Genomic DNA, 16,314 nt, shown 5'->3' with positions numbered 1-16,314 from the left:
TTGTCATGCTGTTGGTCTCCTACTGGCCACTTCTACAACTGGTACAGTTTCTGCATTGACATTTTTAATGTGTCTGGAAATGAAAGGGGCCTTTTAATAGGAAAACCCTGATTTAGATTTCAGTTAAACCATGTTAAATTCAAGATGGTCACACAAGAACAAAAAGATTTAAAAAAAATTCATTTAGCCTGTGCTCAGAGATGTTACCACTGAGACATCAACTCTATCATTGTAAAATGACACCAAATAACCAACACTTCTTGTGATTGGGGCTGGCTAAGCATATTATGTTACTGTGTTTGTTCTGATTTATTCCATTTTGATTCTGGCAAAAGTGCCCAGCAGAGGGCCACCTTCTGTTAAAATACACCGATGGCAGAGAATGAGGTGGATTAATGAAGCATTAAGCAAAAGAAAGGTAACTCCAGAAAATAGCCGGGTGCATGCTGCAGAAAAGGAAAAAAAATTAAAAAATAAAATAAAAAAAAACACTAAAGGTACTCAGCTGGATTAAAACTGTTTCATGTCAGTTTTTCTACATATTACAGATTTTTGCAATAACTCAAAGAAACATTTATAAATAGTTGACCAAGTTCAAACTTGACAAATAGCTGGAACACCACAGAAAGAAGTTTATGATAACACTGGGTTTAAGTTCAACTTATAATACAGTTTAAAAGGAAATGAAGACTTTACATTGCGTTTATAGTACATTCTTATTTACAAAACAGGTTTGGCATAAGAAGAAGAAGAATCTTTTTACAAATATTAAGATAAATATTTACAAGCACTTATGATATCTCCACTTCTGAGTGGCCAAAGTCAGCTGGGAGTCCCTCCTCTGCCAGCGATAAACCTGATTCACTAAAATGATACCCTCTTCAACCTTCCCCACAAGGAGATATACCATTGGACGATGTGTTTGAGTCATCTTCTGTGTACAGTTTTCATTGATAAGCAGCCACTGTTGTATCATGTTCTGAGTTTCATAAGGCAAGAGTGAGCCCTGGGTAATAAATTCCACTTGGCATTCAATGTTATACTCTTGGTCACCAAGTAATGTTCTTTTTTTGGACAGCTTTACTTTCACTGCTAAGGAAAAAAAAAGAAAAATATAAGTCACTACATTTGTTCAAATGAAGAAATACACACTACCAGTGAAAGCAGGAAGATTCCTTAAAATACTCTGACAATTTCTGGTGATAGAATATGGTGACATCTTCTCCAGCAGCAGTATAGATGTAATATTTTTTTTTTTTTATAAAGATTATGTAGCTGAGATTTTTATTTTTTTTTTTTTTCACTAAATCAGACAACTAGGAAAACTTATTTTCACAAAGGTGAGTAATATATTTTACCATCGCTGTATATGATGGTGACTTTGTGGATAATTGGATATTGTAAGCCGTTGGCATTTCTCTAATAGCATAAAGTTGCTCACCTTGCCCAAACAAGTCTACTGAAACTCACTTTGCCTATATTATCAATCCCTCTGCAAAAATAGCCCATAATGCTTGCTGATACCACCCTTTGAGATACTCCCTTTTCATTACAGGCATCTATCCACCCCATGTGGGGTATCCACCCCAGCACTTCTTAGCATGAAATTTCTCTGCAGTGCTTGATCTAAGGCCGGCTGAATTCACTGACAGCCTCTGCATTGACTTCAAAGGACTTTGCAGGACGTTTCTAGGGCAAACTCAAAAGTATTGCCTGTCACTCCAATAAGACAACACAAAGTAAAAACTTGACTGTTACGATTTTCCGAGTATTTTCCAAGTCTTTTCAGTAAGCTATGCATCATGAACAACTTACACGCAGAAATAACAGGACATTCACTGGTCAAATAACCAAAGCTTTACTTTGGGTTTAAATAACAATAAAAGACAAATCAGCTAATTTGGATGCTTTTGCCAGAAATATTTTCCATAAATCATGTTGTACTACAAGGTAGTCAGCTCAACAAGAACAGAAAAGCTATTTTTCTGTGGAGTAGATCATAAAGAAGTCTTTCATGTAAAATAAATATTTTGCTCAGAAAGAACATATTCTGAAAAATAACCTAAAGTTAAATCAGCAACCAAGCTCTCAGGATGCAGACTTTGAAATCCCAGCAGAAACTGTAAGCTACTTTAATCCTAATTTTAAAGCACTTTTGAAAGAGAGCTGCTAGTTTCTTTAATATCAGCTGTATTCACAAAGACTTACCAAAGTTATTGTCACAGAAAACTTCAAGAACTCTTTTGTGTGTAAAAAATTCCTCCACTGCTGGGCAGGTCTGGCATGCAGGCTTTGGTAGGACTGGTGAAAAATTGTAAAGTCTTATCATTACCTTTTAGAATGTTTTGTATTAGTTTTCTACTGTGAGCCTACTGCTTATCTACAGGTATGGCATAGAAAATACACAGCTGTTCAGTAATAATGTGAATATCCACATACTCCTCTGAAAACATAGTTAAGAAGGAAAAGGAGTTTCAGTTTCCTTGCCCATTCACTCCTTGTTCAGACTGACAAGCTCAATCATTAGCATCAAAAGTCAGTATGAAATAGAGTATTATTTTTAATATGGCTGTGGGTTGGGTGAGCAATTTTGTCAGTGATCCTGGGTTTAGCTGAACTTAGACTGAACATACAAATTTGGGTGTGCCAGCAGCAATCTACTTCTACTGTTTCCTGCATACATAAATAAGCCTGAGCACATTTGAACATTTTACCATTAATGTCATTCTAAGTCAGGTTTCCGTACAGAAAATTAGATAATAAATCCTCCCAACTTTTCCAAGTTGGTCTGAGGACCAATTTAATGCATATGTGAGTTTCTCAGATCCCTATTAAAGTTGGTAGGTCTATAAAGAGACTTCAAAATAAATCAAATACAGTGTGCTGTCATGAGTATGATACTGCCTGTAGCTGTGCAGGGAGATAATCATTTCCACCACTAAGAGTAGACTACCTACACTTCATTTTATTGAAACTACACAAAATCCCAGACTGGGAACTGCGTCTCTTTTATCTTCTTGTATCTCTGGAGCATAAAGTATAGCCCCCTGCCCCTCTGCCATCTTCCACCTACCTTTGTGCAAGTATTTATACTCCTTTGTAAGTGATGCCAGACACATGTCCTCGTCTGCAGGGAATCGGTCGCAGTCCAGGCTGTCTGGCCAGGAGTGCCCATGGCAGGCAAGCACGGGTGCGCAGCTGTCCCGGACACCTACACACATACTCCTACAAGGATGGATGAATCTGCATCGCAGGAAACACCAGACTGAATCAGTTAAAGTCAGTGGTAACAAATTATTTCAGCAGTAATTTCTGTGCAAAACACATGCAGATATTTGACATCCTTCAGTAATAATACAGTTATAGAGTGGAAGCTGTGCAAATTGGGCGTGTGGTCTGTACACGTACCGGCTTGTGCTTATAGAATTAAGTTACCTTTTTTTTTAAAAAAAAAAAATGCTTTTCTTACTATCTGAGAAAAGCTTTGGCAAGAGCCTGAGTCTATGTGCAATGGGTGTTCGGTTTCAGTTTCACCTGGATTTAACCCTAAATTAACAAGAATAAACTTCAGCTACAACAAACTAAAACATGACATTCTTTGGCAACAGCATTCATTTCCTCAAAGCAAACTAAAGTTTAAGTGGAACATGTTTTCATTACTTGTATTCGCAGTGAGTATGAAAAAGTTAACAGAATTATTTCAGATAAAGCAGAGATCACATTTCCATTACAACAAACACACATCTGATTTGATCCCTGTTCCGACAAAAAGGCTGGCCATACGGAGCCGTGGTACTTACGTATCTAAACAGATGGGTGCAAACAGAGAACAGAGGAATGTCCTCACATGAGGGTGACAGTCTGTGTGCACCAGGTGCTGCCAGGTGGTGGATTTTAGGATAACCTCTGCCATGCTTGTGTGTCCCATCAGGTTGGGAAGCCTCATTTCAGAGTACCCAATCTCGTGGCACATGTCCATCTCCTCAGGTATCTCTACACATTTGGTGGATAATCCAATGTCGAAGCCCTTTACCACTCTTAGGAAACCACTCAGAGCGAAAACAAGTATTTTTGCCATCAATAACATCTTCTAGTGAGCCCTGGATTGCCAAACAGGGAGCTGTCAAACCTTCCAAGCACAGGGGCACGCTGAAAACTTTGTGGCTTATATACCCCAAGAGCTTAATGAACCCTTGGTTATCAACTGCTTATCAAATCACTTGAGACAAGACCCAGTCTTATTGCCTATTCAAGTGATTGTTGTGATAACCAGGGAGGTGGAGACGAGGTATAGAAGTATGTTCCCTAAAGTAACAGATTTGCTATAGGCTTTCACGTGCCTGACAGCATCAGCTGCTGCAGCATGCTATGTGGCATATTAAATGTTGACACCTAGGAGGCTTGCTATGTGCTTTCCAAATCAAATTAAGAGATCCCCCAGAAAAGTGGTTGGGCAGACAAGCTGTCTCCCAGGGCTGCTCTGTCTCCTTTGTTTTCAGACACTGCTGACTGGGCAGAAAAAACAGCCCAGATTGACTTATCAAGTGAAAATGTTTTGCTTGTGCTAATTGCTCATGTCTCTTCCACTGTTTTACAATGTAGAAGAGGTACCTTTTTTATTTGCTCAAGCACCAAAAAAGAGACATGTGACATGCTAAATCTTCCAGCTTGTATTAGTTTTATTAGACAACCTAACATACAGCTGTTGTTTTTTACTGACTGGAGTGACTGAGTGACTACAGGACTTGCTTCTTTCACTTATTCAAGTTCAGTGGTGGATTTAATCTTTCCTGACAGAAACATATTGTAGGACTATTATGGCTATCAGTATTTCTTCAGAGGGAAAAGAAATATGGATTTTTTTATTTTTTTTTTCTTATTTCAAATGAATCTGGTAACACTTAAAATTGTTGAAATAACTCAGCATTTGACATTTTTATTAATAAATTATAATTGTGCAAAACCGTGTGAAAGCAAATTTGTGAAAGCAATAAATACCAGGTGTGTACTTTTTCTGTTTGTAGCACAGAAATAGTATTTAATTTCTTATGAGAAATATTAACAGAATTACTGACAGTATTTCATTGGTTTTAGTATAGGACTGATAAACAGCTTTCAGCTGTAGAGCAGATGATGGGGAATCAGTTAAGGTGATGATCTGGGTAATGTGTACCTTACCCGTTACGAATAGAAAAGTCAGAATATTTGATATTTAAAAGAGTTGAAGTTCTAAACAAAACTTTTTGTGGAAATTTTTAGCTTGATGAAAATATTTCTCCAACTAGTTTGTTTTGGCTTGATTTAATTACCCTTTCTTATCACATGATTTATTAGCAGAAATGTTTAGATACTAACAATATGTATGTGGATCAACTGTAAAATATTACATTAAATATGGCCTAGATTACTAGACCAAAGTATATTCATAACAGTGTGCCATCTAGTATTTCTGGTGCTTGACTGAAATGTAATTTTCAGAAAGAGCAGCTTTTTGTGTTATACCTTTATGTAGTACATTTAGACACTGTGCTACCTATCATTTACATGTTTATACCTAAATGTTAGCGTATTAGTCCTAGCATCTTTGAAATCAATGACAAACCCACACTGATTCCTCTCTAGCTCTTTTCTTTATTCTAAGCTACTGGCAAATTTATGGTATCTGTTTAAATATATCAGGAAAAAAAAGGCACCTGGACATCTCTGACATCAATGTCACTTCAACCCCCAGCAGCTGGAGTGAAACTGAGAGTTACAAATAAAGTTCACTCTCAGCCAGCAGATTTCTGCATCTATCCATGTTGCTAATGTCTTTATCAAGTCACCCCATAATTTTATGAAATTAATCAAATTCTTCTCTGGCCCTAATAGCATTATTTTGTTGTACTTTTCTCATCTGGTCATTACCTGAAATAAGGTGTCAAGATCTCTGGTAAAGGAAACCCTTCCGTTATGTGTATAGCATGGTGTTACAGGCACATTTCTGAGACATATATATATATTAAGGGTCTGGAAAGTGTCATCTGATGGAGAAAAAAAAGAAAAAGAAAGAAAGAAAGTAACAAGAGTATGTTTTGGGATCTCCTTGCAGAAGTGCTTAGCAGGCTCTGCTGGAAGCCAGTCTGGGCTTTGTAGGCCTGGACACACAAAAAGGAATTTCCAGAGCCAACATGCTTTGGAGGGAGCACAGCTGCATAGTTATGACCCTCCGATATGAACTGAGGAACATGTTCACATCCAAAATAACTCCACACAGCTACTGAGATGATCTATACCCACTCATGAACACAGCAAGTTGGCTGTGACAGCACCCATGTGGCCCCGGTCACAGGTGGCAGCCATTTTGGCAGCCATGGGCTGTGCCTACGCTGCTCTGCAGGAATGGCCTTCATGGTGCCACCAAACGGGGCTCGCTCTGCCCTTCCCGTCCACTCTGTGCCTTGCAAACGGCCTGGACACGTGCCCTCATGCGAGGGCTGTGCTCACGCTATGCCTGAAATCATGCTTGCTGGCTTGTGATCTAAGAGACCTGATTTTGAGAACTCCCTGTGGGACATCATTAATGGACAGAATAGACACAGGGATAATGAGAGAGTGTGAGAAAAAGATGATCTAATAACAGCTAATACCTCTCCTGACAAACTTAGTCTCCATAGGAACTGTCTTAGAAATAAATAATTGTGTACCTCTGAGTCAGTTTCCTACCAGGGTTTCTCAGGAGCTTGGTCATTTATGAGCCACCACAGAGCTGTACCTTAAAGCTTCTTTCAGCCTTAGATATGTTACAAAGTAGGTCAGCTGTCTTTGAATTCCTTGCTTCTAGTGACTTGACTTTCAGTGGGTCACCATTTCCTAATGCTAAAGAAAATTGGTTTACTCTGCCAGTACAGTGGAATAGTTGGAGGCTGATGGCTTGACCACTCCGGAGACATAAGGAGACAAAAGGCATCATGCAGCGCTCTCTGTGGCACAGCACTTTAGCTGGAACCTGGGGGACTGAAGGGTGTGGAAGAAGAACCGCCATGATTTTAGCTGTCAGTGCAGACTACCAGAGAAGTGGCAGTCCATCTATTTTGCTTTTCTTTCTTCTTTTGAAGAAGTTTACCCAGGGAACAGGAAGACTTCATGTCTTTGTCAGAGGTGCTGAAGCATAGTGTATCTAAATATGCTTGGCAGATAAATAATTGTCACTGGCTCTGAGAACAAAACAGACACAAATGTCTTTGCTTGATACCTATCACTGCATTTGGTTTTAGGCTGGATGTGAAGCCAGAGCGTTATCCATAATCCCAGTCTGTCATTTTTGTTGGCTGCCTTCTGTCAGAAAAAAAAGGATCATTTGGGGGAGCTTCTGCCTCTGTTCTATTCTGACAGTCATGGGGTTCAAGATGTTATCTGGGCCAGATTGCCTAGACTGTGTCATTTTCAGCATCGTTATTTACTGTAGAATTTGACAATTTGACACTTCCTTTCCCCACACTCACAAGTCAGTTTTAAGCAAGGGAAAGATTTTGGCTATGCTTCTATGTAGACTTAATTATTTTGATATTACTCATGAGCAGGTGTTACCTTGAAACTTGTTTTGACAGCACGTCATTATCATTTATCATTTTTAGCAAGAGCCATGTAGCACAGTTATTACAGATGGGCACACAAAGTAGGTTGCCATTGCTTGGAGAGTGTTTCAGGTCCATCAGACGCTGGATCCTTGGCAGAAGTATGAGTTGCAGCACCTGTGTCGCTGTGCCATGAATTCTCCTTTTTTTTGCAAATGCTCAGCTGTTCATTGACATTGTATGGAAAAAAAAAAAGAAATAATCATGTAAATACATGCACATCTCGCTTCTGTGAACACAGTAAACTGTGATTTACTGTTGCCACGCCAGCTAAACATTCAAATTACACAATAGCTGACAGAGGAGAGGTATTTCTAATTGTAGTGGTACATATGCAGAGATTGGTCAAATAAAGGCTATATAAAATAAAATGAAATATTTTTAGTTCTGCAAACTATCAAGAGAATTGCAGGATCTGCATGTATTTTGACTGGTCAGCATAAAGCATAGGACCTGAGGTTTGGGGAAACTTTGGTCTCAAAGTCTGGAGCCCAGCTAATTCTCTCTGAAATGTTTGAAGAAAGCCGTGCAGTCGGTCCATTAGCCATGGGCTGTATTTATTGTTGCTGGATATGAGAAATGGTCACCTGCTGATGGACCCTGATAACACGAATAGTTGCTGGAGACCCTGCCCACCTCTGTTCTGCCTCCTTTGACTGTTCCCAGGGAGACAGACGGAGATTAACCCGGAGCCACCGGTCAGACCCTAATAAGAAAGGGGACTGAATTTTTCTTCAAAGAAACTAGGAATTTGAGAGCAAACTGGCAGATCTAGGGACTTTTGGATTTAATCTAAACAGTGGTTGTAATATTCAACTGGAATTTATCTGAAGTGTAACTGCAGAAGTGCAAGGCTCTTAGACAAGGACCAAAGCTTACAACAATGTACCTGGAGTCCCAAAAGGAGGCTTCAGAGAGGCAGCTGTTGTAGTGAAGGCAGCTTTGCTGGATGAACATGCTTATTCTGTGGGGCAGCATTTATTTCATAATGTTTTCCTTTATTGTATTAAAAAACTCTTAGGCCGTGTGTATCTGCAAACCAGCAGAGGATGCCTTTTTTTTTTTTTTTTTTACTCATCACAAAGGCTTTAATTTTTAAAGATTTTTAAAGAATTTTAAAGCATTGCTTTGATTTTTAAAGAACAGATATACTGGATTTCCTTACAAATCTGTAACAGGACAGTTGAAGGCTCATTGCCCTGGCATGCTGAGCTCTGTCCTTGTTCCTGGTAATTGGTTAACCCAGAGGAGAATTTGTTTTAATAGCGAAAGAGAAAGTTGGTGCTTGGCATGACCCAGATTTAGTTTCTGCCATCACCACAAGCTTCCTGTTTAACCTGTAAATTTTACTCCCCTCACCCATAGACTTAGGTGACAGCATTTCTGGGTGACGGTACTGGGGGTGCTGGAAGATAAACGCATTTGAATGTGAAGCATTCAGATACTGCAAGGATTGGGAACAGGCATGTAAAGACTCACACAGATTCTGACAGCATCACCTAAAAGCACAGATATGGTGAATGCTATACAAAACCTGAGTGAGTAGCATTTCCGAAGCAGACCAGATAAGTCAGGGATGGAAAAAGGGCACAGGGAGATTAGCTGTCTTGCAGCTAGTTTTAGACAATATCCAGTGTGCTACATGATAGAGCCTCATGGTACAGGCTGAATTCAATTTTTTACACAATTATCATGTATTGGGTGAGCACCTTCCACACAAAGCCAGTGGTCATAGCCACTTGTTTGTTTGTTCCACTCACTCACTCGTTCATTTCCTTCCTTCCTTCCTAGTCTTTCTTACTTTTTTCTTTTTATTTCTTTCTTCCTTTCTTCCTTTCTTCCTTCCCTTTTCTTTCTTTCCTTCCTTCTTTCTTTCCTTCTTTATTGTAAAAAATCAAACTTCTTAGGGTTATTTTTCCCATTGTTATTGGTTTGCTGACTCTGTTTTTTTCTGTCACAGAAATGTGTATCAGAGCTGCGTCCCCTCTCAGGCATCTGTATCAAGCAGCTACAAATAAAATAAAAATCTAGTTTGAAAGGAGAATGTGCCAAATTATTTCTAAACCTCTGTGAACGCAAGACAGTAAAAGTAAGCTCAGGAGTGTTTCATAGGACTGTGGGGGATCAGTCGTCTTGCCTACATGTAAACAGCAAGTACATACCAACTATTTGTAGTCCATTGAGAAAGTAAACAGGGTTGTCTTGCCTATCCCCAATACTTTCTTTGTCTGTGGCCTGTAGCCAGCTACTGATTATCACGATAAGGCAGAAACACATTAAGTCTTGAAAATTATGTCTGGCTTCTGGCTGTTAGAGGAGATAGCTCTATCAGTTAAGCACCTAAAAGGCTGGGTGAGTGCTCAGCTGACTCCAGCAGGCCTGGAGCCGATCCCTTTTAACTCACTTGACAGCATTTTGCATCTAACTTCTCCCTACTCCAGCTACCTGGAGGAAAGGCCACCAGAATTTGACATGATACCATTAAATGGCTGGCCAAACTCTCATCTCTTTGATGCCACTGGAAACAACAGACCTGAAGCATTGGTGTAAATGTCAGACTTCATTGTAAGGGCTTTGCTCAAGCAGCAAGCTTGCATAGTGCCTGTAAGGTTTCACAAATAAATAAATGTGCCTAAAATATATGAATTGAGACATTATGGGCAATTCTTCTCTAAGCAAAATTTCCTCTGGCACTAGCAAGAGTTTTTTTCTTGAATAATGATGGCAAAATGTAATCTCTTTCCTTGGACTGAAAATGTATTTGAATGTATATAATCAAATCAAGTGTCCCCATTGCAAGTGGCTTTGGTGGACTGAGAAGAAAGCAAAGCTTTGTCAATAAATAATCAAGTGAATTTCAGGTTCTGGACTCTGTTGGGTTCCTGGCAGCTTTTTTTTTTAAGGGTATAGATTTACATTGTAAAATTTTGAAAAGAAAAGGTATTTTTAAAATTTTGAAAAGGAGAAGTATTTTCTGGATAAATCTTTGCCCAATTTTTAAGTTTCTATGTCAGACTAGTTTTGGAAAGAGATTTTTTTTTTCTAAAAAAATTTGCAAAAATTTTCATTCAAATACATACAAGTAGAGTAAACTTTGGGTGGCTTTATGAAGACTGTGCCCTGAACTCAAGTGTGTGCAGAGTTTCAGTTTTCAAAAATTGTTTGGGGATGCAGGGAAAAGAATATAGATTTGTAATTGCGATAATTACAAGCTACTTCAGAGAGTGACTGCCTCACAAATGAGTGCGCCCACTCAAAGGCACGCAATACATAAATGTTACCTGACTGCTCTGCGGATACTTGATGGGAATAGTTACTTCTATTCCGCCATCTGAGCTCGGTAGGAGATGGGTAAGGGATACTTACTGAAGGCCTGGATGTTCTCTACTTATTTCCAGTGTCCCCATTTTAGGCACCCTCCTGCAGACACCTTCTGGAAAAGGATGACCACAGGGGACAGCCTTCTAATGCCTGTTCCTGCTGTGCCAAATGACACATTTGCTCTTATGCCTGTCACTAATCTACTTTTCTCCTATATTTCTCACGGAGCTCTCAACTCAAAACAATTTCCAGCTTTCAGTTAACTACGGCACAGGCTTTCTGCGTAAACCACTTTGATTACAAATGTGCAGCCAAATCACACCCCTGCGTGCCAGGGGAAGACAGCAGGCTGGTGGTGCCCATAGCCTAGCCCAGGGGCACCAGCCCCTCGGTCACGTATTTGGAGCTCCACCACCACGCGAGCTGATTCCAGATGTGGCATCCCCTTCATTGGGAAATGAATGCTCCTAGTTTTTTTTTGGTTTGGTATTGCCCCCTAGCTTAGTGAAGCGAAGCAGCTCTGAGAAGCACCAGGTACAGGTAAGAGAGGGCACCACGTCAGCCTTTAGTCAGATCTTCATGGGCAGCTGTGGAAGCACAGCCCGAGACGTCAAATGTGGTACTGGCTTGACAGAAACTGCTTCTTTTTCAATCAAACCCGTATGATTTTCCTTCTGTTGTCACACTGGGGTGGTATCTAGTTAGACAGTAAGTCTTCTCGCCCATCTGGTAAGAAATCTATTAGAACAGGCAGGTAAGAGTAAGTAGATCTGGCATCTTGTACGCTTACTAAATCTTTATATCTGCATCCTACCAGGGTAACACTGTGCCTTCTGGTAACACTGTATTTAAGCAGCAACAGGCCCCTAAAATCTCCCCAATCCCAGCAGCTGCTCCTACAGAAAGCTTTTGCTTTGCTGTAGCGATTCCAACAACCGGCTTGAGAGTGAAATCAGCTGCTCCATCCTCGCTGAGCCGCTCCGTGGGACAGCCCCACTTGTGCTCCTGAGAGGCTTCCAGTTCTCTGCAAAGGGGGAGAACTCAACCGAAAGGAAAAATATGAAGGAGGAAAGAAAAAAATCAAATAGAAAGCATAGACAAAATACTCTTTAAAAAAAGACAGAGAAGAAAACAATCCTTTCCCTGGGCCTTTGGTCTCCCAGAAAGTTCAGAGGGCAGCTGGGGCAGGTTCCTTCCTTTACACCATGGCTTGTGTCACACACACAGCCTCTGCTGAGATCAAAGACATTCGGTTTCTCTTACCCTATCTCAAAGAGAAGTTCACTGATAAAGAAGTCTCCACCCTAATGATTAAACCCCATTTGGATTTGCATACCTGGGTTCAAGCCCTGCAGCCTGCAGGCCAGGATTAGGAGGTCGGTGACTCCAGTGCCCATTTGCTAATCTGGCTGCTCTGCCTGTCTGCGCAGCGTTATGTCCTTTGGCTTTCACAGCCATCCCAGGGTGTTTTTCTTCTAGGGCTGCTACGGGGAAATGGAACCAAGATTAGTCCATCCTAAACAGCTGCCCAAGAGCCGAGCAAACAAATCAGGAAAAAAAAATACAGCAACAATTTGCTAACTGCTCAAAACTAAACAGTGCCTGAAATGATCTTTAGGGCTGTGGTTTACTTAGGGTTGGTTTATGAAACTCAGGAATGAAGATGTGAGCCAGGGAAATAATTAAATCGAAGGCTAATTGGGAGAGGCTGAGTTTTTTTGTTTGTTTATTTTAGGAGCCATTTTCATTCCCTAAATAATGTTAAGGGCTTCCTGCTGGTCGCAGTGACCAAGGATTGATAACTGCAGCCACAGGAGGCTCTTTTCATTAGGGAAACCATAGCGGAGTAAATAGGTTCGAGGGGAAGGTATTTTGAAATTAGAGTCAGGGGCATCCAGAGACAAAAGATTTGTGTGTGAGGCTCTATTTTCAGACCTTAGAGGGTGCGTGTCTGCCCGACAGCTTTGCCTGGCAGGTTTTTTTCCATGAATATGTCTGAGTGGCAATAGCAGTCTCCATACATACTCTCTCTGCATCTCTACTACAGCATCACTAGTGCTGCATGTACCAGGGCAGGAGAGCTTTTTTATTGGGTGAGAGAGAAAAATAATTTTAGAAAATACATCTGGAGAGTGTAACCTGAGAACTTGGGTGAGTAAATGCTCTGTATTTATATATATATATAATTGTGTCAGATTTTGCCATCCTTTCACACTGAGCAGTATTTTTCTTCCTGATGTTCCTTGGCAATGGGACAGAAGTACCGGATCTACAGGATCACAGGCTGAGGCTGGCAGGGACCTCTGGAGACCCCCTGCTCCAACCCCCAGGGCCACCCAGAGCAGGCTGCCCAGCACCACGTCCAGGTGGCTTCTGGAGATCTCCAAGGAGGAGCCTCCACCACCTCCCTGGGCAGCCTGTGCCAGTGCTCAGCCACCCACACAGCACGGAAATGCTGCCTGGTGGTCAGAGGGAGCCTCCTGTGTGCCAGTTTGTGCCCACTGCCTCTGGTCCTGTCCCTGGGCACCACTGAAAAGAGCCTGGCTCTGTCCTCTCTGCTTCTTTACTGATCCTGTACCCAAGGAGGACAATGACAGATCCGTAATCCATGATGACATCCTTAAAGCCAAGGTTCTGCCCCTTTTGCTTATGCTGCATGCTATAAAACATCCCGTTGACTTCAGTGGAGTTCTCCTGGCATGGATCTTAGCAAGCCTGGCAAAGGTGGCCAACACAAATGGGCCACCCATTCCACCCACTGGTTCATTATCTTTTAGGACATTCTATAAAAATGTTCGGTTTAGGGACGTACCATCAAAAAAGATACGGGATGGAAGGGACTTTGCCCTGCCATAAGAGTAAAACATCCTCATCCTAACACCTAAGGGATGCTGCAGGTGTGTGTGGCGAGCTGTGAAGGGGCCAAGTGGCTCCTCTGAGGGAAGGCAGCCCTGAGCTCCAGGCAGGCCTGGCTCAGCGTCCCCTCCCCACAGGCAGGCAGATTGGCTGGTTTTTGGGGAGAGAAGTGATAGATTTCGATTTATTTGGCAAGAACGCTACATGAATAGAGAAACAATGGAAAATGAGGGAAATCACTGCTTCTTCTGCTCTCTTTCTAGCTTCCTTTTTTCTCCTTTCCAAGAATAAATAACCAAGAGGAATGGCACGTTTCCGATTCAGACTCTTTAGGACCGGTCTTAATGATTTGCCTTTTTTTTTTTTTTTTTTTTTTTTTTTAGGGCCTAACATTCCCGAACAAGCTAAAATAATCTTCTTTAAACCTACTAATTGATTGCAGGGGACGTATGGACCAGCTGACCATGATCATATCAGAGAAGCCTTTATTAACCCTACAGGCATCCTCGGGTATGACTGGCACATTTTTGGGGCACAGCAACACTGTCAGCTGGGCTCAGCTCTCTGGCATTTTCTCACGGGAAGCCGTGCTTGTCCCACCTGAGGCAGGAGGTTACGGTGCAAAGCGAATTTTCCACTTACATAAATGATTTATATTTCGAAGGACTTCAGCTAATGCTGCCAAACACCAGCTACGCAAAGCAGTTCCAAAGCTGGAAGACACACAGCAAGTTCATAACAGTAATGGCATCAGATCCAGGCGATCATAACCACTGATCCTGCCATAAAGCACGAAGGGCTCCGAAATCCAAGGCAATTGAAAAACCAAAGGAAAGGTAGTTGATGCTCTGGCTTTGAGACTTGAAATGGCAACACTGAGTAGCTGTAGCAATTGCAGTTGCAATGAGCTCTGTTAGTGGAGAGAATCCCACTCGTTTGACTCCAAAATCAGACTCCAGATACTCACTTGTTTACCTACGGCTGTAGCTTCACACCTGCTGTGGTAATTCAGCACCCTGAATTTAGAGCAGCAACAGAGCTCTTTGATTTAGAAGCCATAAATGAGTCACATTTAGAGCCCGTAATGTGACATGGGATGGGAATTATACCCTATCCCTGTCCTCCCATTCTGTTGGTGTGCAACTTGACATCAAATCCACTGTATTCTCACTCCTGTGGTATAACCCAATGGCTCTGATTATTCACTTAGGATTTTATCCAATAATGCCTTTAAAAAAATCACCCTGTATAGGCTTTTCTTCGTTTTCTGTGCTCTCTTGCGGTTGTTTTCCTTCCTATCTCATCACTACCTTTTGCATTAATACATCGCATAAGAAAAGCTTTATTGGAGTGAACTTTAGTGTCACAACACTTACCATGGGGCTGGGCCAAACCCTGTTAATAGAGGCTTGCGATGACATCCTGTAGGTTTCCTGAATGGCAGGGAAAATACGTATTATTTTCTTCTGTGCACTGTATTCCCCTCGACCCCACACCACGCATCAACTGCTTCCCAGACATCTCATTTTTAGTATTTCATGGCGAGGGGACAGCAGCATGAAGAGATTAACGTCATAACCATCCATCCATCTGGGGCAAGCACAGTTTTCAAGGTACTGTCAGCTCTGTCCCTGTGCTAGTACACGAACCGTGCCTGGCAGAGCTTGCTGGACCTACGACCAGCTGGCAAGGAGCTGCCTGGCTCCCTGCTGTTACAACATTGGCCCTCCGAAGCCAGCTGACTGCACTGGCCGGGAGTGCACGTGGCCACTGCCAGCTGTGCCTGGGGAGTCGCTGGAAGACTGCAAAGGGCCCAGGCCAAAGCTGCGTTAGCAATTTCTCAGAAATATCAATTATAATTGAAAATTATACCAATTTCACAGGCAGCTGGAGTGCAGCACCTGGGGACGCTTCCGGCACCGGCAGGTTTATCAGTGCAGATGCTGAGGGCTCCGGGCTAAATATGGGGAACCGTCACAGGAGGCTTTGGTGGAGGAGCTGCTCCTGTGGGGAGCATTTTGGGTACCACAACCATAAAACAGTTCTTTCATGTCCTGCACCCTGCCTTGCCTTTCCCCACACCTGCCACCTTCTGCGAGAGCCGGGGGCAAGAGCACTAAACTTTTTCAGTAGCCCCATCTTGATGTGTTCCTGGAGAAGCCTTGGCCATTTCCCCGAATGGAAGCAGTACCACATGAAGAAAAATGGCATAAAGCCCGTACGATAAAGCACGTTGACAGGGTAATGGAGATCACCTAGATACGCTGCATTGATGGCAGTAATGATACGGAAAGGTTGAGACTACTGGAACAATGAAACCCTATGAAGAGTATTTAATTTATTTGCCTGGAAATCCAGAATTAAACCCCCTAACTAACACACCCACTGCAGATGTATTACATTTAATGTGAACACTCAAATGTAATAAAATATTTGCTGGAATCCATCCTCTCGTGCCAGCAGTTCAACATTCCCTTCTGCATGATGCTTTCTGGTGAGTTCCCTGTAGTTTTGTGTCTCT

The 16,314-nt window shown here is 41.7% G+C and overlaps 1 protein-coding gene across 1 annotated transcript; it reads right to left on the bottom strand.

Moving 5' to 3' along the window:
• Positions 1 to 313: 313 nt before the first annotated feature.
• LOC137849727 (secreted frizzled-related protein 2-like) lies at positions 314 to 12,469 on the bottom strand. The gene is made up of 4 exons (XM_068669643.1): positions 3,801 to 12,469; positions 3,074 to 3,243; positions 2,209 to 2,301; positions 314 to 1,092 (listed from the first exon to the last, which is right to left on the bottom strand). The coding sequence occupies exons 1-4, from the start codon at positions 4,085 to 4,087 to the stop codon at positions 782 to 784; spliced, it is 861 nt and encodes a 286-aa protein (XP_068525744.1). The 5' UTR covers positions 4,088 to 12,469; the 3' UTR covers positions 314 to 781.
• Between the last annotated feature and the right edge of the window lie 3,845 nt (positions 12,470 to 16,314).

This window comes from Anas acuta, chromosome 1 (assembly GCF_963932015.1).
Source record: "Anas acuta chromosome 1, bAnaAcu1.1, whole genome shotgun sequence".
NCBI classification, from domain to species: Eukaryota; Metazoa; Chordata; class Aves; order Anseriformes; family Anatidae; genus Anas; species Anas acuta.
This window is presented reverse-complemented; position numbering and strand designations above follow the sequence as displayed.